We start from the raw sequence: 25,117 nt of genomic DNA on the forward strand, positions 1-25,117 counted from the left end.
ATCCGAGAGTAACCAGAGAGTCTATTATCAGCCATTAGCACCTTAGCACACATTAATTTATCAGAGTAGTCTGTCACTTTGTCAAACCCTGGAGGAATCGGACTCACGCTTGGCAAATTAGGATGACCCTGAAAGATTCGTCCTCCTTTGGAAAATCAACACACGCCAGTGAGTCCCAGGCATCTTTGAGGGTGCTCACTTGTCCCTGTGGGGGAACCTGCCTCACCAGGGGGCTTGTGGATCTGTGATCATACCTAGTATCAACCTACTGGCATCTGTACACTCATACTCCTGATATCCCAAACCATCTTGCCTTTACTTGCAGACTTAAAAAAAATACAATAACCTTGGAAGGCTTATAATATCATATTTATCTGTCTATCTGTGAATATTTTCCACACAATGAACAACAAAAAACTCATTTATAGACACATTTTCCACTCCATGGCCTGTCAAAAGAGCTAAAAACAAAACACAACCCATCCATCTTTTTGTGTGTGTGATTTTTTTTTTTCCCTCTTGGGCAAACCAAGTTCTTCATGAGTTTTAGTTTCACAGACCATTCCCGTACTGCAGCCCCTTGCCCATTCTTGTTTCTATGAAGGAAACACAGATCAGCTTAGCTGCCCTGTGGCTCTTCGCGTGCATGTCATTCTACCTAACACTTTTATCTGTACAACTTTACACACTCCAGACACTCCAAAGCCCAGTAAGAGTCAACAAGGGCAACGGTGGCTTTCATCCTGGCGTGGTGAGCATGGGGCCACGGTGAAAGCAGACTCGACTATTTTGGGCATGGCATGCTGTAATGAATGGAAAAAGAGAAATCAGAGACCAGCAGTTTTCCTCTGCCATCTGAACAATAACACGGATGTGTCATGCTAAAACGAAGAGAGAGAGTTAGATGGAGGGAAACTGCTTTTACTGCTGCAAGAAAATGAAAAGAGGAGGAGGTTGTGAGGGTAGAAGAATCATTTATAGGAGAAAATGCTCTGGTAGGGAAAGAGACAGAAAACCCAAGTCTCAGTTTGCAACTGACGGCCTTTCGATTGCTCTTCAACTGTAGAATACTCTTGTAGGTGTAAAGTGTGTGTGTGTGTGTGTGTGTGTGTGTGTGTGTGTATGAAACAGAAAAAGAGACAGAGCCATACAACCTGTGCAGAAGGGCCCTGTACTTGATTTAATGCTCTGCTGTCATTTTCCTGAAATTCTTAATATTTTTTGATCCAGGGACCCTGGGTCCTCCAAATTATGTAGCGGGTTCCAGAGAGAAAGTTAGCTCTACTGAGTTAAGATGGTTGGAAAAGGGCATAATTTTTTTTTCATATTCTTAACTGCAAAAGACTATTCTTCTGCAAAAGTGTGCCTCAACTTACCTGGTGAAACTTTTCTTCCTACTTCCTATGCTACCCTGTGCTTTGTTCACATGAAGTCCTCATAGCTTCCAACATAGGCATGGTCATTGGACTTCTCTTGCCTTAGAGCAGAACTCAGCAAACTTTTTCCGGAAGGAGCCAGATAGCAAGTATTTTCAGCTTTAGGGGTCTTGAGGTCTCTGTTGCAACTGCAACTGCTAAAGCAGTCATAGAAAATACCTAAATAAAGGAGTGTGACTGTGTTCCAGTAAAACTTGATTGGCAAAACCACGTGGGGGCTGGATTTGGCCTGGGGGCCATAATCTCAGGACCTCTACCTTAGAGCATTCTTTTCTTTTGATGATGACAACGATGATGATGGCTAAAATGGATTGAGGCCAGACACTGGGTCAAACGCTTTACAAACCTTACGGTATTTAATTTAACAACAATGTAGGGTATGATTACCATTATCTCGACTTGACAGATGAGAAAACTGGCATGAGAGGAGTAGAGTGATTGATTTATTCAAGGATATCCAGCTAGTAAAAAGAGGAGGTGAGATTCAAACTTGAGACCTGTGCTAAGCCCCAGGGTTCCCAGCCCTTCACTTCTCATACCTGGGGCACCTGACTCTTGCCTGAAATTCAGCCCCATCCTGGTCTCTAGAACTGATCAACACTTTAAGTGAGAAGAACGTTGTAAAGAGCTTCAGCCTCGTTGATACAACCCGCTATCAAGCTGTCCTTACAGTCTCCCGAGCCTCTTGGTTTCCAAGGACCAGTCCCCACCCTAGGATCCTGATGATGGGGTCTCTGTCTTGTCCTGGATTCCATTTCTTCAAGCTTTTTTTGTTTAAGATAAGCCAGGTTCTCTATGTGAGATTTCTTGATGACAACAATGTGCTTGGACAGTTTTTTTTTTTGTCTGCTGTGGTGTTATTTTGAGACCACAAGGGCCTTTTGGACTGGACTTGCCCAGTGCTAGAGCCAATCTCTTCCCTCCTCTGCCCTCATTTATTCTCCCATCTTCATGCTTGGTCAACCTTTGCTCCTCTGTCTGCCTTGTGTTAACAGGCCCAAAGCTGACCTCTTCAGAGGTTGTGTGGTTCTCCCCACTTAAAAGGTCCACCACCTTCTTATTTTCCTCTCCAAATTCAATTAATTTTTGAAGCCCAGCCCAAGTCTCCCCATCTCTATATCTTCCCACACCACTCCAGTACTTTGTACTCCAGTACAAAGTTCCTTTCTCTCAATGCCCATCATCTAGCCCCACCTTTTATTTTTCTCTAGTTGTCTTGGGAGCTTAACACTTATTTCATTTTTCTTTCAAAAGCCCTTTGAAAGAACTCATTACTTTTGCTGATTTTCCACTTGTGGAAAATGTGGTAGACATTCTTAGGTACTGTGTATTATTGATGATTATTGGGGATTGTTGGTGGGCTGGTTATTGTGTGAGGTTGCCAAGATGAGGGGGGAATCATCTGTCACAGGTACCTTATCTCACTAGGGAGGAAGGAAGAAGCAGCCCTGACAGCTATGATCTGCCAGGTGTGATCAGTTTGGCCTCGATGTTCTCCTGTTGAATATACACAGTTTTGCAAAATATCCTAGGACCACAAGGGATCAAGATAAAAGCAAGATCTTCTGCACTGACAGCTAAACAGAGACAAACATGTGAGCATTGTCCAAACTCCAGAAATGATCACATTCCCCTATTCTGACTAATATGAGTGATGGCTGCTTCTTGACCAATGATACCAGTGATAGCCTTACTTCATTCTTCCCACCTTACAGATAAGATTTATTAATATACCCAAGGAAAACAGTACCCCTGCTTTTTAATAGCATCCAATCTAGAGCAAAGTACGGCTTCCTTAAACCCTCCCCCAGATCACTTAAGACAAGTCCAAACCCTGTAAGTCCTTCCTAATGTCTTACTGCCATGCCCCACCATCTCCATGGTATGCATCCTCCCTCATTGCAAAGAGCAATAAACCCAACCTGTTTAATTACAGGTGTGTTCTTAATGGTCTTTGGCTGGATGACGCTGACACCAGAGATTCCTTGAGCTGTAAGAAACACACTCGGTCATCTTGACTTTATTTTTTCCAGGGAGTGTGTGTGTTCTCCCCCACCCAAGAATATCGCTCAAGTCATTGAGAGCAACAAAATACTTTGCTATAGGATCACTTTCTCTGTTCCCTGCTTTGATGAGCCCTTTCCACCTCTCCATCCTACTCTAAAGGCTGCCAAGAAAAGAAAACAGATTAACTTAGAATGCTTTGAGAAGTGTTTCTTCCCTTCTATCCACTTCCATTTCCATGACATGAGAAACTATAAACCCAGAATGACATATATGATAGCCTCCACTTTCAGACCAGATCTGTCCTGCTCCAGTTTAATTTAAAATCCAGCCCATTTTTATTTTTGCTACTGTAAAGCATGGACTACTATATAAAGGAACATGTATCTTGCTTACATGGCATTACAACTAATCTAAATCTATAAGGAATAGCCTGACATTGAGATGGGCTACAAAGTACTTTTCTAGTAATAAATGTGGCACCAGATGAGCGAGCTTGATGCAGGAGAAAGAAGGGTTACTTGATTGAGACTGAGAAGACTGGAATTTCAGTTGCAGTGTTACACAAACCATCACTTTGACCTCAGGAAAGCCATATTCTGTTAGCCTAAATTCCTTATCAATGGTTAAACATTGATTGAAAGCATACTCCATGCCAGGTAGTAGGATAAGTTGCTTGGGCCATCCATTAGGTCATTTGCAAACAATGTAATGTGACAGGCATAATAAAGGGACATGTGAAAAAGAACTCCAGGAGCCCTGAGGAGGAAGGCCTGACTCACCCTCCACGGTCCCTGAAAGTGACAGCATTTTCCTACACACAAAAGACCCCAAGGTCTTGAACCAGGCTACTTGGGTTTCACTCTAGCTCAACTTACCAGGGTTAGGCAATCTATCTGTGCTTTGGTTTCCTTACCTATTAAATGGAAATAATAGTTGTACTTATCTCATAGGGTATTATGAAGATTACATTAATGTACAAATACGAACTGCAGAGTGATTGGTACTCAGTAACCACTCAAGAACGTATTTAATGTTATTGTTTTTGTTATTAGTAGTGATATGTAATCTTCAAATTTCCTCATAAATCCAAACCCCTATAATCTCTCCTAGTGCAGAAGCAAAGAGTCTGAAGTCCTCTCTTTGAAAAAAATATAAGCGTGTATCTTTGGAAAACATGAAGTCCTTCCAGGGTCACAAGTGACAAAGAATAAGTTGAGTCTGGACTCTCTGGTACCAGCGAGTAAGAAAACACTCAGTTACGGCGATGTGCCAAGGGACACAGAAGTCAGCTTGAAGGGGCTCCCACTGGCCAAATCTGGGGGGATGAGCATCAAAATAAGTAATGATAGTAACAGATTATAACCCATTAAATAAACTAGGAGTCTGTGAGTGCACATTTATATTACTAAATAGTTAAATGAGGAGAAGAAAAACTTTTCCTTTCAGTAGAATGCTAACTAATACAAAAGAAATGATAGAAGTAGAAAAACATGAATGTGACAAGTCAATATCACGTGCCATACATAGGTGGCAATAAGAACACAGCACCACTTTGGTGATGTTCCGGAGTACGCCTTATGACCTCACTGTAAGGAAACATCAAACCCAGATAGAGGTACATTCTATACAATGACTAGCAAGTGAACTCAAAGCTGTCAAGGTCATTGTTTCAGACTGAAGGAGATTAAAGAAACATGCCAACTGGGTGAAAAGCAGTATCCTCTCTTGGATCCTTTTATAAAACGGGTCTGACAAAGGGTGTATAAGAGTTCTTTGTATTATCCTTGCCAATTTTCTGTAAGTTTGAAATTGTTCCAAAACAAAAGAAAAAAAAGTACAGCTATCAGGAATACTATGTAGCTATAAAAAATAATGTTGTTGACAAGAAAAGCATAAGCAACAACCATAACAAAAATAGATAAATTGGACTTCGTCAAAATTCAAAACTTTTATACTTCATAGTGAGGACACTCTCAAGAAAAAGACAACTCACAGAATGGGAGAAGATATTCGCGAATCGTGTATCTGACAACGGATTCGTATCCAGAATATATAAAGGACTCTTACACTCCACACACACAGACACACAGAGACACACACACACACACAAACAAAGAAAAACAACCCAATTAAAACATGGGCAAAGGTCAAAAAAAAGGAGAGATACTTTGGCATAACTTTAATAAAATATGTACATAATCTATGTGAGGAAAACTATAAAGCTCTGGTGAAAGAAATCAGAAAAACTAGATAAATGGAGAGATATGCCATGTCTGTAGATAATAAGACTAAGTATGGAAAGATGTCAGTTCTTCCCAACTTGATCTTTAGATTCAATGCAATCCCAATCAAAATCCCGGCAAGTTATTTTGTGATATTGACAAACTGATTCTAAAGTTTATATGAAGCGGCAAAAAGACCAGAATAGCCAACACAATTTTAAAGGAGAAGAACAAAATCAGAGGATTGACACTACCTGATTTCAAGACTTACTGTAAAGCTAATCAAGGCAGTGTGATATTGGTGAACGAACAGATAAATAGATAAATGGAATAGAATAGATAGGCCAGAAATAGACCCAGATAAATATGTATAGTCAACTGATCTTTGACAAAGGAGCAAAGGCAAAACAATGGAGAAAAGATTGTCTTTTCAACGAATGGTGCTGGAACAACTGGATATCCACATGCAAAAAATAAAAAATAAATAGAATAATCTAGATACTGAGCTTATACACGTTATGAAAATTAACTCAAAATAGACCATAGACCTAAACATAAAATGCAAAACTATAAAATTCCTAGGAGATAATATAGAAGAAAACCTAGATGACTTTTGGTATGATGAAGGCTCTTTAGGTAAAACACCAAAGGCACAATCCATGAAATAAATCCGTAAGCTGGACTTCATTAAAATTAAAAACTTTTGCTGAGCAAAAGACACTGTCAAGGGGATGAGAAGACAAGCCACAGAGTTGGAGAAATTATTTACAAAATACATATCTGATATAGGACTGTTGTTCAAAATATAAAAGAACTCTTAAAACTGAAAGGAATAATAAGAACAATAAGAAAACAAACAACCCAGCTAGGAAACGGATGAAAAACCTGAACAGACACCTCACCAAAGAAGATCTATGGATGGCAAATAAGCATATGAAAAAATGTTCCACATCTTATGTCATTAGGAAACTGTAAATAAAAGCAATAATGAGATACCACTACATGCCTATTAGAATGGCAAAATTCCAAAATACTTACAATCCCAAACGCTGGTGAGGATGTGAAGCAACAGGAAATCTCATTCATTGCTGGCAGGGATGCAAACTGGTATAGCCACTTTGGAAGACAGTATTTGGTAGTTTCCTGCAAAACATATTCTTATAATATGATCCAGCAATCACGCTCCTCAGTATTTACCCAAGTGAGTTGAAACTTATGTTCACGCAGAACACATGGAGGAAACTTAGCTGCATATTGGGAAGAAGCCAATCTGAAAATTCTATACAGTACGCTGTATGATTCGTACCATATGACATTCTGAAAAAGGCAAAACTATGGAGATGGTTAAAAATGTCAGTGGTTGCCAAGGGTTAGCGGGGAGGTAAGGATGAATAGGAGGGGCAGGGAGGATATTTAAGGCAGTGAAACTGTCATGTAAGAGACTATAATGGTAGATATGTCATTATATATTTGTCAAAACTCAAAGAATGTACAACACCTAAAAGTGACCCCTAGTGTAAACTCTGGACTTTGGTTGATAATTATGTCTCCATGTCAGTTCATCTTTTGTAGCAAATGCACCACTCTGGTGGGGGGATGTTGATGATGGGGGAGGCTGTGCATGTGTGGGGCAGGGGGTATATGAAAAATCTCTTTACCTTCCACTCAATGTTGCTGTGAACCTTAAACTTAAAAAAAAAAGTGTATTAAGAAAATAAGAAAACCTGTATCTGAGTGGTAAGAAAATGACCATGTTCACTTTTGTGACAGCTAACATATATTGAGTGCTACTGTGTGCCAGGCATTGGGCTAAGCGCTTTACATGTATTACTTCATTGAATTCTCACATTAAATCTTGTGTTTTTCCAACTTTGCAGAACTTCTACAATAAATCTATTATTTCTGTACCCAGAAAATTTTATTTGTAAACATATATGTACATAATAGATCCTATTAAGGTGAAGGTCTTCAGGTTGGTGAAGATTCTAGGAACTACTTACTGTGAAATTTTGTTCAAAGGACTGAGGATATTTTACCTGGAAATGGGGGCTTAGAGTGAGTGATGATGGCTGCCTTCACATGTTTGAAAGACAGTCAGTTGGAAAAGGAATTGGACACTGTCTTCATCGCTTCAAAAAGTGAACTAGAGTGAAAATCCTAGGAAAGTAATTTGGGGCTTAACATAAGGATGCTCTTCCAAACAATTCTATCCAAAAAAGTAATTCATCTAATCAGTGAATATATATGGATTTGTGCATCTAGAAGTTTGGAAGAGTAGGAGTCCGAGGTCATTTTCAACTCTGAAATTCTGTCTTTATTTATATTTCATGCAGATTAATCAGAGAGAAGAGCCAAGGTCTACCTTTTCTGTTTTGTTTTGTTTTTCAAAGAGGATGCAATTCTGTGTCAGCCTTGGAAAAAACAATGTGGTGCCTGGGTGAGCAAAGAATAGTTGTGAAACTTACAAGTTGCTTCGATGCAATTTTAACATTGTTATCAGGAAACAAAAGGGCATAAAAAGCACAAGGAAAAAGGCCTATTTATGTAGCATTTAGAAAGATGACAGAACGCAAAGCTGATTTATATCTTATTCATTCCCTCCCTCAGGTTGGTGCACACCCCCCGCCCCTCCCCCACCCTCACCCCGCCACCCTTCTTCCTTCAGTTTTTCCCACTTCCCTTATTATATATATTTTTTACACTATTGGCATTCTCTTGCCATGAGACTCAACTCTATCCGTACGGGTGGCACCCATAAGCCACGGCTCTGAACTGCTTTACTTTGTAAAGCAGAGACCTCTACCGGGGTTAAGTTTGTTGAGCGACAGATCTACCCAAGATTCTGTTTCACATTCAACCTTTTACTGTACGATACCGTAGGATGCCACCCACTCCTGTGTCACAGGCTCTCACACAATAGGAGTCCTTGAAGCCCTCAGTCCCCAGGTCTGGTGGCTGGGAAACCTGGCAAAGCCACGGCCCGCGCAGGGCACCTTCCCCCGCGAGGGCGGGGCGGGGCCGGGGAGCCAGCCACCGGGTGCCTGCGCCCACGCGGCGCAGCGCCCCAGGACCCTCCCTCGAGGGGCTTCTCGACCTTTCCTCAGTTAGCCGGAGTAGGGGGGCTCCATCAGCTCAGTATTCCCCACCCACAGTTTGCTTCTCTATCAGTTTCTTCCCGGCTGTCGCTGCCCAGCCACCCTTAGCTTCAGCATCAGCCCCCTGCCCACTCCGACCCTCAAGGAAGCCACCACCCCGGCCGTGACCCCGAGGAGCCCCTCCCCCCGGGACTCCTACGGACCGTCTCCTGAACTCGGTCCCCAGAGGGTCTTCACCCCCTCCTGGGCACCGGGGCGGAGGGCAGGGGGAGTGCCCGGGAAGGGAAGTGCGTGGGGGACCGGGAAGGGCGCGGGGTCAGGCGGGAGGTGAGGAGAGGAGGCCAGACAGGGGCTCTCGGTTTCCCGGGGTCTGATTGGAGGTTGGCGCGATGAGTCGGAGCTGGGGGCGCGCCCATCTCCGCTGGCTCCTGCCAGAGCCGCCGGCTCGGCCCCTCCCCGGAGCCGCTTTGTCCCGGGTGACTGCCGCTGAGGTTGCGGCGAGGAGCGGGCGGGAGGCAGAGACCCGCGGACCCACGGAGCCGGAGCCGGAGCCCGGGAGGCGGGGCGCGCCGCGTACGGCCCCACGCCCAGGCCCGCGGGCACCGCGCCCGTCCCCGCGCGCTCTCGGCCCGGCCGCCAGGTGAGCAGCCGCGCCACGCCAGCAGTCGCCGGCTCCGCCGACCGGCAGACCGCCCAGCAGTCGCCTCAGCCTCCACCGACGCATCGCGGACGACCAGCAGGTCGGTTATGTAACGGCGCCGGCCCGCTCGCCCCGGCACCCTGTCCTGTCCTGCCGGGGCTGCGCGCGGCGCCCGGGCCGGGCCGGGGGACCGCGGCGGGGGGCGGCTGAGAGCGGGCGGGGTATGGGGCTGGGCCGGGGGCGGTGGCCGTGGCGGCGGGTGGTCTCCAGATCCAGTTCTCAGCTCCCGCGGCGGCCGTGAGGACCGAGGTCCCTTGACCCCCTCTAGAGGGCGCGGGTCTTAAGGAGCCCCTTCCCCAGTCCTAGTGGCCCAGGGGTTCGTCTTTCTAGTAGCAGCAGCAGGTGCATAAGTGGAGGAGCGGGAATGACGCCTGTGGTCCCCGGGACTGAGATTTGGAGAGGGGATTAGGGGAGGTGGTCTGTACGCAGAGAGCAAACGGGAAATCGGAGCCTCTTTTCCCAGTGCTTTAAGGAAAGTGCTGGGGAGGGGAAGGTGCTTTGAGACGCAGCGGGCTGGGAATTGTCCTGCCTGGGATTAGCGGGCTTGGGTCATCTAAAAATAACTTCAAGTTTGAAAAGTGAAATAGAAGGGAGCGCAGTGTGCCGAGTTCCTCCTGCCTGTGGGATGCTTCTCTCTAGAAGTCACTAGAGGGAACAGGAAAATCCCAGCTGCCTGATCCCTCGGCTGCCTCCTGGTTTCACTGGTTTCCAGGGTGTCTCCGTTTGACTTTAGTTAATGATTTATTCTCCAAGGCACTGCTGTCTTTGTCTTATCCCAAAATGAATTATAGCAGAGTGCATGCTTTGAATCTTTCCTATTCAGTACGTTAGGACAGAAGTGTTCAGTGGACATCTAATGAGTCTGCTGCCTACGCTTTTTTTTTTTTTTTTTTAAGTATCCTTTCAGTAAAAACAAAAGTTTCTGAGCTCCCTTTAACATATATCCCACAACTGGAGATGAAAGATGCTAGAGCATTCCAGTCCACCCTTATCTCTTCCCTAAGCCAGAATCCCACTTGTCATATGGAGGGGAGGCTTTAGGAAAAGTAGGACATTTTAAATAACGCAGCTCAACTTTCACACATATTACATCAACACAAAACACAGGCAAATGTATCACAGGCACAGGGCAACACTTGCTAACTGACCCCCTCCATTCCAGGAACACAATGAAGTAAAAAATAGAACTACCATACGACCCAGCAATCCCACTACTGGGCATATACCCTGAGAAAACCATAATTCAAAAAGAGTCATGTACCAAAATGTTTATTGCAGCTCTGTTTACAATAGCCAGGACATGGAAGCAACCTAAGTGTCCATCAACAGATGAATGGATAAAGAAGATGTGGCACATATTTACAATGGAATATTACTCAGCCAGAAAAGGAAACGAAATTGAGCTATTTGTAGTGAGGTGGATGGACCTAGAGTCTGTCAGAAGTAAGTCAGAAAGAGAAAAACAAATACCGTATGCTAACACATATATATGGAATCTAAGGGGAAAAAAAAGGTCATGAAGAGCCTAGGGGTAAGATGGGAATAAAGACACAGACCTACTAGAGAATAGACTTGAGGATATGGGGAGGGGGAAGGGTAGGCTGTGACAAAGTGAGAGAGTGGCACGGACATATATACACTACCAAAGGTAAAATAGATAGCTAGTGGGAAGCAGCTGCATAGCACAGGGAGATCAGCTCGGTGCTTTATGACCACCTAGAGGGGTGGGATAGGGAGGGTGGGAGGGAGGGAGACGCAAGAGGGAAGAGATACGGGAACATATGTATATGTATAACTGATAAGCAGAAACTAACACACCATTGTAAAGCAATTATACTCCAATAAAGATGTTAAAAAAAAAAGAAAAGAAAAACCTAGAAGCTAGAAAGGATCAAGAAGCAGACAAGCATTGACTGTGGAACAAGGCAGGGGAGTGAACATTTGGCTGCTTTTCAGTCTCCCATTGATTTGCTTTAGCCTTAGAGCTATTTTCTTAAGTACAATCAGTCACTGCGTTGAGTTAGTCTAAAATGTGAGTTGCTCTTTGCTTTCACATCCACTGCAAATCGAATCAGCATTTACTGAGCACCTACTACTTGAGTCCAGTCCATAGAATTTTATGAGGGAATGTGTCCTCAACTAAAGCTACAGGATCCCAAGAGCTTTCCAAATGCCTTGTTTGCAGCTCCTGCAGAACCCAACGAAATTAGGGAGGATGTGGCTCTCTCTTTCTCCAGTGATGAACAGTTAACGGACATAAGTGGGAACTTGAGAGCTTTGTCATTTGCAAGTACGCATCACATTCTTTTAAAAACTACTTGCATAATTGTTTGCAGTTAGTCATGTATGTTATAGAAATTAGCTTTATTGAGATCAACTTTGTCACTGAGGTCTCATTTTCCCATTCCTTTTATTTTCTGTACCATCCACTCAGTTTACTCAGCAGTTAATTTGTTAAGTACCTACTGTGTGCTATGTAGTCCCTGTGCCAGAGGCTACAAGAATGAAGGCCCATGTTGTTCAGAAATCAATCTAGCAGAAAAGGATAAGAAAATTAAGTGATAATGATCAGCATGGTGAGTGTTTAGTGGAGATAGGAACAAGCTCAGTGGGAGCCCAGGGAAGAAAGGGTTCAGGGAATCTGGAAGAGCTTGCAGAGAAGTTCATGTTCAGACTGCATCTCTATGGAGAAGGAGCTAGGTGTTCCACGTTGAAAGAAAGGTCACGTTCAAAGAACTTGTAGGTGTTCTGCAGTGAGGAGGTGGCAGGAAAGTTTGGGAGGAGGTGTTTCAGTGAGCCTGGGCTATGAATATACCTTGCAGAGGAGGAGAAGCCATGCAGCCTGTATGGGAGAAATGATTTGATCTAATTCATCTTGCAAAAGTTACTTTGGAGGCGGTGAGTAGGTGGGGTTGCAAAGAGGAACGAGCTCAGATTTTAGACCACTAAAGCGGTCCAGACCAAAAAAAAATAAGTAAAATTAATTGTGCCTGAACCAGGTAGAATGGGGAAAGAGAAGAGAGATCTACAGAAAACCATTTCAGAGAGAGAATCAGTGGCTCTAGGTCACCAAGTGGCTGGTAGTGTGGAAGGAGAAGCTTAAGATGTTTAGATGGATGGTCAGGCTTTGTACTGAGATAGGAAGTCACGGAGAATGATTAGGTTTAAGAAAGATGGGGACTTTTAACTGAAACTTTTCCTCTAAGATCAGGAATGCCCGCTCTTGCCACTTTTCTTTAGTATAGTACTGGAAGTCCTAGCCATAGCATTTAGGCAAGAAAAAAAAGGCATTCAAATCAGAAAGGAAGAAGTAAAACTGTCTCTTTGTAAATGACATGATATTATACATAGAAAACCCTAAAGACTCTACTAAAAGACTGTTAGGACCAATAAACAAATTCAGTAAAATTGCAGGACATAAAATCAATGCACAAACATCAGTTGCATTTCTACGCACTAAAATAGCGAACTATCAGAAAGAGAAATTAAGAAAGCAATCCCATTTGTAGCTGCATCTTAAAGAATAAAATACCTAGGAATAAATTTAATCAAGGGGGTGAAAGACTTGTTCCCTGAAAACTATGACAATAATGAAAGAAACTGAAGAAGACACAAATAAGTGTTGGTGAGAATGTGGAGAAAAGGGAACCCTCCTACACTGTTGGTGGGAATGTAAACTGGTGCAGCCACTATGGAAAACGGTATGGAGGTTCCTCAAAAAATTAAAAATAGAACTACCACATGATCCAGCAATCCCACTTTTGGGTATTCATCCAAAGAAAATGAAAATACTAACTTGAAAAGATATCTGCACCTCCATGTTCATTACAGCATTTTTTATACAAGCCATGATATGGAAACAGCTTAAATGGCCACTGATGGATGAGTGGATAAGGAAAATCTGGTATATATGTATATACAATGGAATATTATTCAGCCATAAAAAGGAGACCCTGCCATTTGCAACAACGTGGGTGGACCTTGATGGCATTGTGCTAAGTGAATAAGTCAGAGAAATATAAGTACTGTGTGATCTCACTTATATGTAGAGTCTAAAAAAACCAAACTCATAAATCCAGAGAATAGATTGTTGCTGCCAGAGGCGAGGGGTGGAGGATGGGCAAGTGGGTGAAGGTGGTCAAAAGGTACAAACTTCCAGTTATAAGATACATATGTTCTGGGAGTATAATGTACAGCATGGTGACTATAGTCAACAATACTGTATTGTATATTTGAAAGTTGCTAAGAGAGTGGATCTTAAAAGTTCTCATTATAAGGAAAAAAATTTGTAACTATGTAAGATGGTAGATGTCAACTAAACTTATTATGATGATCATTTCACAATATATACATACACCTAAAACTAATACAGTGTTTTATGTTAATTATATCTCAGCCAAACCGGGGTGGGGGGGTGGGGGGGAAGGAAGTACGGTTGATCCTTGAACAACACGGGTTTGAGCTGTGATTAGAGATCACAATGTATGGGATCAAAAGACCTGGGGTTTGAGTCCTGATTCTCTCCAAACTGTTTCAGCTTCCTGCCCTTGGGTGAGTCATTTACCAATTCCTTTGTTTTCGAGGCAGAGATAGCAAGACTCAGATTTTCCTCTTAGAAGGGGGTATGTGTAGCGCCCCTAACCCCCGAGTTGTACAAGGGTCAACTATAAACTGAGAAAGAGTTGTTTTAAGAAAGGTGGGGAATTTTGACTTTGAACATCCAAATAAAAATACTCTGTAGGCACTTTTATTTTCAAAGGTAATTTCTTCATTCCTGGTGCTAACTTCCATTCATCTGACTCACCTTCATTCCTGAGACTGTCTAGTGCTGCCTTTGGAGAAGAAGGAGATGATTTGACAGCAGGGAGTTGTTGCTGCCTTCTTCCCCCAGAGTGAAAGTATTAACTGTCAATTATCTGAACTAGTAGTAGTAATAATGGTAATAATTCAAACGATAGCAACAATATGTACCATTTATTCAGTGCTTACTTTATGCCAAGCATAAAGAAGGTGGAGCTCTACACAGATTATCACGTTTGATCCTCATGATAACCTTACGAGGCGGATACTATTGTTATTCTCGTATGACGGTTAAGGAACCCAAGGCAAAGAGAGGGCACCTTATCTAGGTCACACAGTTAGTAAGAAGGGCACCCAGGGTTCAAGCTCAGGCGGTCTGGTCAGCACTCTGAATAGCCAGTGTGAATTAATAACCTTGAAATCATTCCTATTTAGCCTAGAATGTGTATTTTTACCCTGTGTTTGAATGTTTGTAGCTGATGCCATAAAAGAGAATGGGAGTGAGTGAGAAGTTCTGGCTCTCGTCCGGGCCCTGCACTTGATTTGTTGGGTGACCTCTGCAAAATCCCATCCCCTCTCAGGCCTTAGTTATTTTAAATCTGCATATTCGTGGGGGAAGAGGTTGACTAGATGATCTCTAAAGAGTCTGGGCATTCTGAAGTCCTGCCATCCTGTCTCAAATTTTACTGCTCGAGCCATAGATTTGGGTTAAAATCATGCCTGCCTGGTCCCTTTCAGAATAGGAATGAGACCTGTTCCTATTCTAAGAGGATGAACTCAAGTGGTGGCCTGTCCTTAACAGCTTGATGGTAACGGGTCCATAGTGCCAGAGCTGATGCGGGTGCCTAAGGTTGGGGGAGCCCAGTTCAGGCAGGGGAAACCCAGACGAGCACCGCAGTGGAGGAATCTCCGTAGTCACTGTCCGGTTTCTGTATTTTAGATGTGTCACTTAAATTCTATGAGACTTAGTTTCCTGATCAACGCTGGTCACCCAGGATAACAGACATGCAGAAAAGGGAGGTAGAGTATTTCCAAAGATAAACTCCTCCTACTTCACAGTTATGCTAAGGACCACCCTTTAGTGATCATCATTTCTCTCTCTGTCTCTTAGAAAGTAGTATATATTGGGAATATGAAAACACACAGCCCATTAAATACCTTTCAAAATATGCATCTCAAGTATTCATTGATAAATTACCCTCTTAGATATGAAAAAGTGTCAACATTCCACAACACAAAGTTTTACACTCTTCTTTTGTCAGATAAATAGGCCAAGATTGCTGTAAAGAAATAGTATTGCTTAGGGTTGGTGGTCCTGGATTCCCCGATTATGGCACCAAATGTAAAGGAGACCGAGTGACTTCCTACTCTGTGTGTGTCTGCACATGCTGTGCTTCTAACTTGGAGAACTTTCTGCCTTTGCCTATAAAATGTTCACTGTCCTGTACCTTTTCTTTTATATTACCAACTGCCAGGTGTCATGCTGTAGGTAAAATTAATTAATCGAGTTGAGGATTTTTTCAAAAGGTGGAAGCAGACTTAAACTCAGTTGAAGCTGTTTTGAAGTCCCTTAAAACATATGTGTGATTGTGAATGGTACTTTTGAGAAGTTAAAGACAAATTTCCCAAAATAGCTCAAACTTCCTGCAGTTCAGAATGCCCACAGAAAATGTTTTCTATAGTCAGGATGAGAAGGGACTTATTTTCATATCTGTTTTCCCCATATCCACTCACTTTGAAACAGGGATGAAACATGGGGTTCCTGAGCTTTGGAATGTACACATAAAAAGATGCTGGAATGGTAGCTGTTGGACAAAAGAATTGTGTAGTTTGAGAGCTAGATCCTAGTCTTTATTACCGTTGCCTTAGTTCTTTGTGGGAATCACTGCTTTATTGTCTCATGCAATTGAGATATGCCTGCTACAAAGTATTATAAGTTCTGTAGGGGCTTGAGCCATGCCTTAATACTCCTCTTACAATGTTGGGAATAAAGTATAAAAAGTGTGGACTTGGTGTGAAACAGCCTGGCTTCACAGCCTGGCTTCACAGCCTGGCGCTGTCGCTTCCCAGCTATGTAACCTTGAGCTTCCCATTGACATTTGTTGAATGCTGCCCCTGTTCCAAACACGATGCTGAGCAGGCTGCATACGATATCTCATTTAATCCTTACAACAACTCCCCCACATGGGTATTATCATCACTATTTACAGAGGAGCATGCTTCGAGGATGGAGGATCTGAGCCACTCAGAGCCCAGACTCTTGAGTTGCAATTTTCTTATGGGTACACTTAGGAAAATAATCCTTGATCTCCCCGCCTTACAGAGTCGTGAGGGTGCGATGCTATGGGTCTTTGAAGATGCACTGAAACACGGAATGTGTTAAGGATGACTGTCATAGTAGGGACCTCCCAAGAGATCAGATACAGTTGGGTCTGGTATAGCACCAGGTCTGTGAGGCGAAGGAAGTCCACAATATATAAAATGCTTTTATAGAATGCATTTTTTTCTTATTTTTTAATTATGTTTATTTCTGAATTGAAGTATAGTTGATTTACAATGTGGTATTAGTTTCGGGTGTACTAAAGTGATTCAGTTATACATATATATGTGTCCATCCATATACATTCTTTATCAGATTATTTTCCCATATAGATTATTACAAAATATTGAGTATAGTTCCCTGTGCTATGCAGTAGGTCCTTCTTGTGTATCTATTTTATATATAGTAGTGTGTGTATGTTACTCCCAAACTTCTTATTTATCCCTCACCCCTTTCCCGTTTGGAAACCGTAAGTTTGTTTTCTATGTCTGTAAGTCTATTTCTGTTTTGTACATAAGTTCATTTGTATCTTTTTTTTTAGATTCCACATATAAGTGATATCATATGATATTTGTCTTAGAATGCATTAAGAAAACTGTATTTCCTTGCCCTGTCCTTTGGTAGTTTGTGTTATGATGCCCGTTTCTTTCAAGGGTAACTTGCTTGTTGTCAGTGCCAAGACTCAACCAGGCTGTTCCAGGAGGAAGCTGACCAGGCCATGGAACTGGGTCCTGCTGGTGAAGGGGGGCTAGAGAGCATGGTTTACAGAGAAGAGGTAGCTGCTAGAGGGGTATTTCGGTATAAACAAGGAAGGCAGAAGGTCAAAGACAAGGTCAAGGGGGGCATAGGCATGATGTGGAGGGCAGGAAATCATCACCAGGTTTTCCATCAAGCGTGAGTGACAGGTGGGACATGGCATCTGCTCAGGAAGGCTAGAGGTATTTCCTAGTGTCTGCTGTGGTCTGTCCACTCAGCAAGAAAACCAGGGACCCTCTGCCCTGATTTTTAAAAATATTTTCTTTTTCTTAGACATATGTGCTTTCTATAAAATTTCTGGAAGACATAGAATAGTCTAACAAGAGAAAATTAAAATCACACATCTTACTCTGAGCAAATGATAATTACTAATATTTTGGTGTATTTCCCTCAGTCTTTTTGATGTGCATATTTTTGTGAAATCAGGATCAGACTGAGAATAGAGTTTTGCATCCTGTGCATTTCATCAAACGTTTTAAATAACTTTTCATGTCAACAGTCTTTATGAGCATCATTTTCAGTAGCCACACAGAATTCCCACTGGTGATATTGCCCACTTCACTTACCTTCTCCCCTGTAACATTTAGATGGTTACCAATTATCCAGAATATCAAAAATAATACTTTGATGAACATCTTTGATTTTCATTTTCTCTATATTTTGGATCATTTGTTCAGGCTAGATGGTTAGAAGCGGAATTATTGGCTCAAATAGATGGACCTTCTTAAGGCTTTCTCTGTATTTTGACGTTGCTTTTAATGGTTTTTCCAGGAGGTTGTACTAATGAACGGTCCCACAAGCAATGTATGAGAATTTAGTTCTCACCTCTGCCCCGCTTGTAAGCACTCTTTATGTAAGGGGTGGCTGGTATTCATGCTTTTCGAAGATGACCCCCAGTGCTTACCCAGCACTTCAAGGAAGTTGGGCTTTCTTTGAGGATGGGTGGGTCAGCGTCTGGTAGATTTCACATGCTTGAGTGTTTGTAGGAGAGTTGACTTGGGTGGATTAGCTTCTTTCCTGGTGGTTCTGTTATCAGAGACCTGGCATATGGATGTGTGTAACTCGAGCTAGTAAAGCTGACTTAAACTAAATAGAATGAAACAATCTCTGCCTAAGTGAGAGATAGTTCAGTGTGCCTTTCAAATCCTGAAAAATTAACAGCAAATATGCATGTTTATTTGCATTAGTTCTATTGTTGCTTTCCTTGGTTTTGACTGGTTCCCCTTCCACTGATGGCAGAGCCTCTGGGGCAAGCTCCAGACAGGTATGTCTCTTTTTTCACCTTCCGTGAAATGAGATACGACGCAGAGTAAATCAGTTTGAAGAAATAACTAGAATAATCAATTGGAATCTTCTTAAAAGTCACTTAAATGGTCATTATTCTAGGATTTTAATTTAATGACTAATCAAATTCGTCTTTCCCCAGAAAGCCCCTGCATTCATTCTTAGGCTACCGTCAACTATGTCGATTATATTGACCAATTTATTGAGGTAAACAGCCAATGTGAATTATTTTCCCACATAAAATTATCTGAAATACAGGCTAAATTAATAGAATTTATTTTTATTTTGACTTCTGTAGCTAATTAAAGATAAAAGCCAAGTGATGAGGTCTGGCCAAGTGTTTTGTATAAACAAAGTACAATTTATACTTCTCTTTTGAGGTTTAATCTTTTGTACAGAAATAAATTATTTATTTGGTTACAGGTATCATCATATGAATTTTGAAATGGAGGATGGTAAATACTGATAAATTAATGGTAGTTCAAACAAAATTTTATTTGTTTAAAAGCAAAGTCTCAGCCTTGACAAGGCAAGTGAAAGCAAAGTACTAATTCATGAATATGTTAATTTTTTCCTGCTGTGGGCATTAGTGATATTCATTTGATCTTTTCTGATGTACAAACAACCATTTATAAAAAGGTTAAATTTTGGTCAGGGAGGATTATTTTCTTATTTTTCTGTCTCTTGGTGATTTCTGTTCCACACACAGCTGTTGTTCAGTATTAAACTTCAGAATTTGACAAGGTGACATTTAGGTGAAGCTCTAAATTGAAATATTTGCTTGGTCAGATTTTCAAGGCATACCTTCTGACCTTGTGTCCAAGTGCCACAGCTCATGTGGGGATTCTTTTTTTTGATTGAAGTATAGTTGATTTACAATGCTGTGTTAGTTTCAGGTGTACAGCAAAGTGATTCAGTTATACGTACACATATATATGTATATGTATTCTTTTTCAGATTCTTTTTCATTATAGGTTATTAGAAGATATTGAATATAGTTTCCTGTGCTATGCAGTAGGTCCTTTTTGTTTATCTATTTTATATATAATAGTGTGTACCTGTGGAGATTCTTGGCTTACAAGCTGGACCTTGGTTTGGTTCTGCCTCTTGAGATATCACGGATGGGGAGAGGGGATCTCCTTCTCGTTCTGGTTCCCAATCACACTGAGAGGTCCGGTATCATTCTGGAAGGTCCGGAAGATTTTTGCAGCCCCCAAAGATGTGCAGACTGATTTGGAAAGGTTGTGCTGGGTGGAGGTGAGATAAATGTTAAACCCAAAGAGCCCCTAGATCCAAATTACTTTGATTCCAGCCCACAACCACTTTTTGAGGCTTGCCATGAAGCTGGAAACTGAGGACATTAAGACATTTAGGATGGCTCTAGGTGGGCTCAGTTACGTGCTAGCAAAGTCATTAATAGCTTACACGGGGGACAGGCCACAGTGGCCTTGTGGGAGAACCCAGCTGCATGGTTTTGCCGGTGAGGCTCTGCTCCTTCAAGCTCATTTTTATTAACCTAAACAGCTCCCTGGAGGCCACAGGGACAAGCCCTGGAGGAAATGACCCTGTATTATTCATGAGATGGCCTTCACACTCTCCACCTGTGGGAATCTCCACATGGAGTGGTTCCTCGTGAGTCTTCTAGTTTTATTCTTTAAAAATTGCTTTTAAAATCTCATATTTAATGATACTTATCACAAGGACTTTGTCTGGAGTGAGAAGGACCAAACATATACCATGTTTTCAGTACTTCTTCTCACCTTTAATTTAACCTCTTCCTCCCAGATCAACCGTTACGAGGTCCTCACGACCATACCTGGCTATTGTCTTACAATTCAAGCCAACGTGCGATACTCTGTGAAGGTTATTTTATCCGAACGAAATCAGAAGTACCTTGGTGGAAATCCAGTCCTAGGGCTTTTTGTGGCAGTATAAATTTCGAGGGCATATCTTTATAGGAAAGAAAATCCAAGAATGACAAAGGTTAGAGATGTTTACCTAACTGGTGTTTGGGGCTGTTTTCAGTGTATCTGGAGGGCTGACGTGGTGGATTTCCCAAATGATCATGACAGCAGCCTTCCTGCTTTGCCCCCCATCCACCAGGAGCTCTCTTTGAATTACTCCATTTCCAGAGGAGTGACTCCAGATCGTGGCAGAATCCTCGCTCTGACTCAGTTTGGGAACTTTCCCTTTAGAATCTGTCCCTAAATTCTTCTCAGACACCCTCATTTCATTGACCCGAAGGCTTTGAAAAACTAAAATAATACTTCTTCCTTCCAGAAGAATGGAAAAACAGATAAAGATAGAGATATTCTTCCTCCTGCAAAAAAAGAGGAGCGATGTTCAGACAGGAGAACATAAACACTTAGCTAAAGGATAATATTTTTAATATGAAAAAAAAAAGAACCTAGTAGTTATTTGAGGTCATCCAGATAGATGTAAGAATATCTAGTAGAAATGGTTCATTATCTGGTTTGGTGAGAGATCATCTCTGAGATAATGGTTTTCTTTGCCAGATGATTTTTATTCAGTTTTAATTATTCCTTTTTTGATCAGGCCAGCCCTTTTAGTGATTTTCCAAACTATCAGTGAAATGATGTCTCTTGTTGCTTTTGGGCTTCTACTCTTGAGGTATTTGTACGCAGCCTTTATGATATCCTAGTCATTGCTGAAACAAACCATTCTTATACTCGTTTCTCATCCGAGGATTGACAGTGGTTTCTTTTTAAGACAATATGCTAATAGCATGAAGAACTTATTCTTCTTTCATTGTAGAGTTTCTGTCAGACCTGTTGTCAATTATGTCAATGTAAAAAAGGCTGCCAAATATACACATTTCTTTTCCTAATTGCAAATTGACTTTTTTATGGCTACTTATTAGAGAACCCCAGGAGACCAATAGTAATAATTAAGCCATGACTGCTAGAGACCAGATGTTATTTCTTCGCTTCCTTTTCGAATAAATAATGAACCATCAGGTTGTTTATAAATAAATCAAACGTCCCTGTAATAAATAACAAACTAAAAATTAGTTGCGTACAATTTACAGATATAGGATGCTGTAGAAATTCTAGACATAGTAATCATCAGAATGAGGACATTTTTACTAATGAGAACTAATTTACGGCACACGGCAACTGTATAAAATTATAATTGGACCATCTCCTATCTCTGCTTCTTGAAGTTCTAGTCTTTTTTCTGCCAGGGAGGAAGACATTTTCCTCTACCTTTCTAGTTTCTTCTGGCAGGTCCAAGAATTAGGTGGACATGAGACAGACTAACAGGAGAAAATGAAACAAAAGTTTAATAACATGTGTACCTGTGAGAGACCCAGGAAAACTGAATAACTCGCCAAAATGGCCGAAACCCTCACCTTCAGCTAAAGACAAAAGAGGATGTTGGGGGTGATGGTTTGGGACCTCAACAGGGAGGATGGCGATTCACATGAAGATGGAAAAGCAAACGTTTGCTGGGTCATGCGGACTCAGTGGGACACAGAATGGACTCTGATCTTTAAGAGTTTCCGCCCCTACACTTAGCCCGTATTCTTTGCAGGTATTTCTGGTGACAGTCTATTCCTGTAATAGGCCCTCTATCTAAATTCTTCAGGCAGTTAGGGAGAGGGTCAAAGTTTCTTCCTGAGTCTTTTGGTCCTTGATTGTTTCCAGCTGGAAATAATCTCCATGCCAAAGAGTCATGGAGTGGCAAGTTTTGTTGCCCTGCGCTTCAGGTTCTATCTTTTCCAGGTTTCCTCAATCCCTGAATCCTCAGCAGAGCCATCAGTCTTTTTTTTTTTTTGTATCTGTATTTACGGCACATACATAGTCTAACCTTTATAGCTCATTCACTCATGTATTCATTCATTCATTCATTCATTTGTTCACCCCTACTATGTACCAGGTGTGGTGCTAGCCTCTGGGGTATAGAAACCAGTAGAACATAGCCCCCATCTTTAGTGAAGCTTAGAGTCTAAGCTTTCAGCTTTCTTCTTGTTTACCTACCTCTCCTCTGGATGGTAAGTGCCCTGAGGGTGAAGACCATTTTGTGATCCCCCCTTCACTCATCACAAGGGCTTGCATATGGTGGGCACCCAGTCAGTGGTAAGATGAACTGACCACTGGATCCATTCTAAAGAATTCGGAAGCACAAGATTGACGGTTGAACACTTTCAAATGTTTCGAAAGCCTTTCTTCTCCTCCCCCAATTGTTTAACTGTAAAAATAAGTAATTCCACAAGAATTGGGGGTGGCCAAAAAGTTTGTTCGGGTTTTTGTACGCTGTACAAAACCCGAATGAACTTTTGGGCCAACCCAGTAAGTTTGGCGCCTTTCACTTTGTCCAAGGGCCCCTTGTTCTCAGAATCTGCTCTAGTGCCACATCCGTATTACATATCAAAGCACAAGTGTGATTGGTAGCCTCATCTGAACACCCCCCCCCCCACCCCGCCCCGGGCAGTCATAGGAAAGGCTTCCACCTCCGACTCAAATTCTTTTGAAATGCTTCTGTTTTGGTATGCGAGTGCATCCTTCCCTCTTTTTGTGGAGCTTGAACATCAAGTAGCTGAGCAGGAATGACTGTGGCTGTTGATTGCGCACCTATGAAGCACCAGGCATTGGGCCAAGCACCTTCCACATGTTATCACACAGTCTTCTCAACATCCCAGTGAGGTAGGTTCCATTTTTATCCCGGTTTATCTGGGCAAGGAGACTGAGGCTCAGGGAAGTTGAGTAACTTGTCTAAGGTCTTACAGGCAAGAAGTGATGGAGCCAGGACTCACCAATGGTCTCTTTGCTTCTCTTGCCCACCACTGCTCGTCAGAGTGGGATTTGTAGGGGCATTCATGGGGGAGGGGCATAGGACTTCTGAATGGTAACATTTAAATTTTATGGGTTTCTTCCAGTGGTAATCTGAAATGATATTAGCACATTCTGGATCATCCAGATGACCAGCTTATAATGAATAATACTGCCACGTGATTTTGGTGCCTGAATTTGTGCTTTTTATTTACAATCCGGTTGGTGCCAATACTACTTCAGTTGCCGTGGGCTTATGGAAATGAACCGGTGGACTTAACGATGTAACTTGCCTTCAGCGAAGGCCACGTGATGGTCCAGTAATGTTTAATTTTGCTGTCAATGAAGAAATGGGGGAGGAGGGTCCTACTGCAAAGTGGGTGGTGGGTGCATTCTGAACTCTGAACACCTGCCTTACAGTTTTTGGTACCAGAATTATAATGAGGATGGAGGATTACATTTAGCAAAACATCATCCTCTGAATAGTAAGTCAGTGTTGTTAGTTTGAATTGGATTGGTTTTAAAATTTCATTTGTATTTTGTTAGAGCATTTAGTTGCAGTTTGATGGTTTTAGAGGAGTTGAAACTGTAAGGCTCAGCTTTATGTCTGTACATATTTAAGTATCATTATAGAGAAAACCATTTAAGTCAAAATTGGGAGGGAAGTCAGGGTGATTTTTTGTTTCCTAAAAAAAGTGGTCATACATTTTTCAAATGTGAGCAAACTAAATGCCTCTGCACTCTGCCTCTGCATGATGAAAACTTTCCCCACAAAAATATGCTCTTCCACTCACTGGGGGTCTAGCCTGCCCGAGTCCTTCTTTTGGGATAAGGCATTGACATTTCCTTTCAACCTGAAAATAGAGTCTGGGAAGGTTAAGGTCTGACCTTGGGAGAAACTCTCCATTGCTGTGGTTCTCCTGGGACTGGCCCTGTCAATCAAGGTGCCCTTGGACTCTTTGTCATTCTTGGTCCTGACTCTGATGACTGACAGTTGTGTATGCACATCACCCATGGTTTGTAAGCATTTTCTCATCACCACCATAAAGATTTGTGAATAGGGCTAGGGAGTGGTACCAGCCCCACATAGGTAGGGAAGATAATGACAATGTAATGGGATTTAAAAGGCTTCTGGTTTGAAAGATCTCTGAGTCTGTCCAAAATGACTACATCAGTTACTGTTTTGGGTGAAGAAAAGGAAAGCCCTGTTAAATGCAGACACTCAGAGAGAAGGTAATATATGACAGTATATTTATCCTTAGTGCTTTAGTATTGTTTCTGACGATTCCTAGTAAGATTTTGGAGCACTGGAACAGAGGACAGTGAGTTTGATGCAAAGAGAGGAGAGGAGGGCTTCCCTGGTGGTGCCGTGGTTGAGAGTCCGCCCGCCGATGCAGGCGACGCGGGTTCGTGCCCCGGTCCGGGAAGATCTCACGTGCCGCGGAGCGGCTGGGCCCGTGAGCCATGGCCGCTGGGCCTGCGCGTCCGGAGCCTGTGCTCCGCAACGGGAGAGGCCATGACAGTGAGAGGCCCGCGTACCGCAAAAAAAAAAAAAAAAAAAAAGAGGAGAGGATAATTTTATAGCATGTGGGCATGCAGTGCAGCTTATGGACTAAGGTCTAGGAAGCCTGGAGATCAAGGCTGCATATGAGCAGTGCCAACTTTGAGTAGCCTTGGGTAGCCTTTAAAAGAGGGAGTGTTTTT

At 42.3% G+C, this 25,117-nt stretch overlaps 2 protein-coding genes across 2 annotated transcripts in view; both read left to right on the top strand.

Moving 5' to 3' along the window:
• Positions 1–8,773, top strand: part of LOC114907547 (24-hydroxycholesterol 7-alpha-hydroxylase) — a 98,047-nt gene extending 89,274 nt beyond the window's left edge. The window contains exon 10 of the mRNA XM_029243276.1: positions 8,546–8,773. Coding sequence (XP_029099109.1) covers positions 8,546–8,773 — 228 coding nt within the window. The remainder of the gene's footprint in view (positions 1–8,545) is intronic.
• Positions 8,774–9,262: 489 nt separating this feature from the next.
• The window catches only part of RCAN2 (regulator of calcineurin 2), a 258,886-nt gene continuing 243,031 nt past the window's right edge, over positions 9,263–25,117 (top strand). The window contains exon 1 of the mRNA XM_029242529.1: positions 9,263–9,500. The gene's annotated coding sequence lies outside the window, so the exon portion shown is untranslated. The remainder of the gene's footprint in view (positions 9,501–25,117) is intronic.

Source organism: Monodon monoceros, unplaced genomic scaffold, assembly GCF_005190385.1.
Source record: "Monodon monoceros isolate NGI ecotype Baffin Bay Population unplaced genomic scaffold, NGI_Narwhal_1 Super_Scaffold_3, whole genome shotgun sequence".
NCBI lineage: Eukaryota > Metazoa > Chordata > Mammalia > Artiodactyla > Monodontidae > Monodon > Monodon monoceros.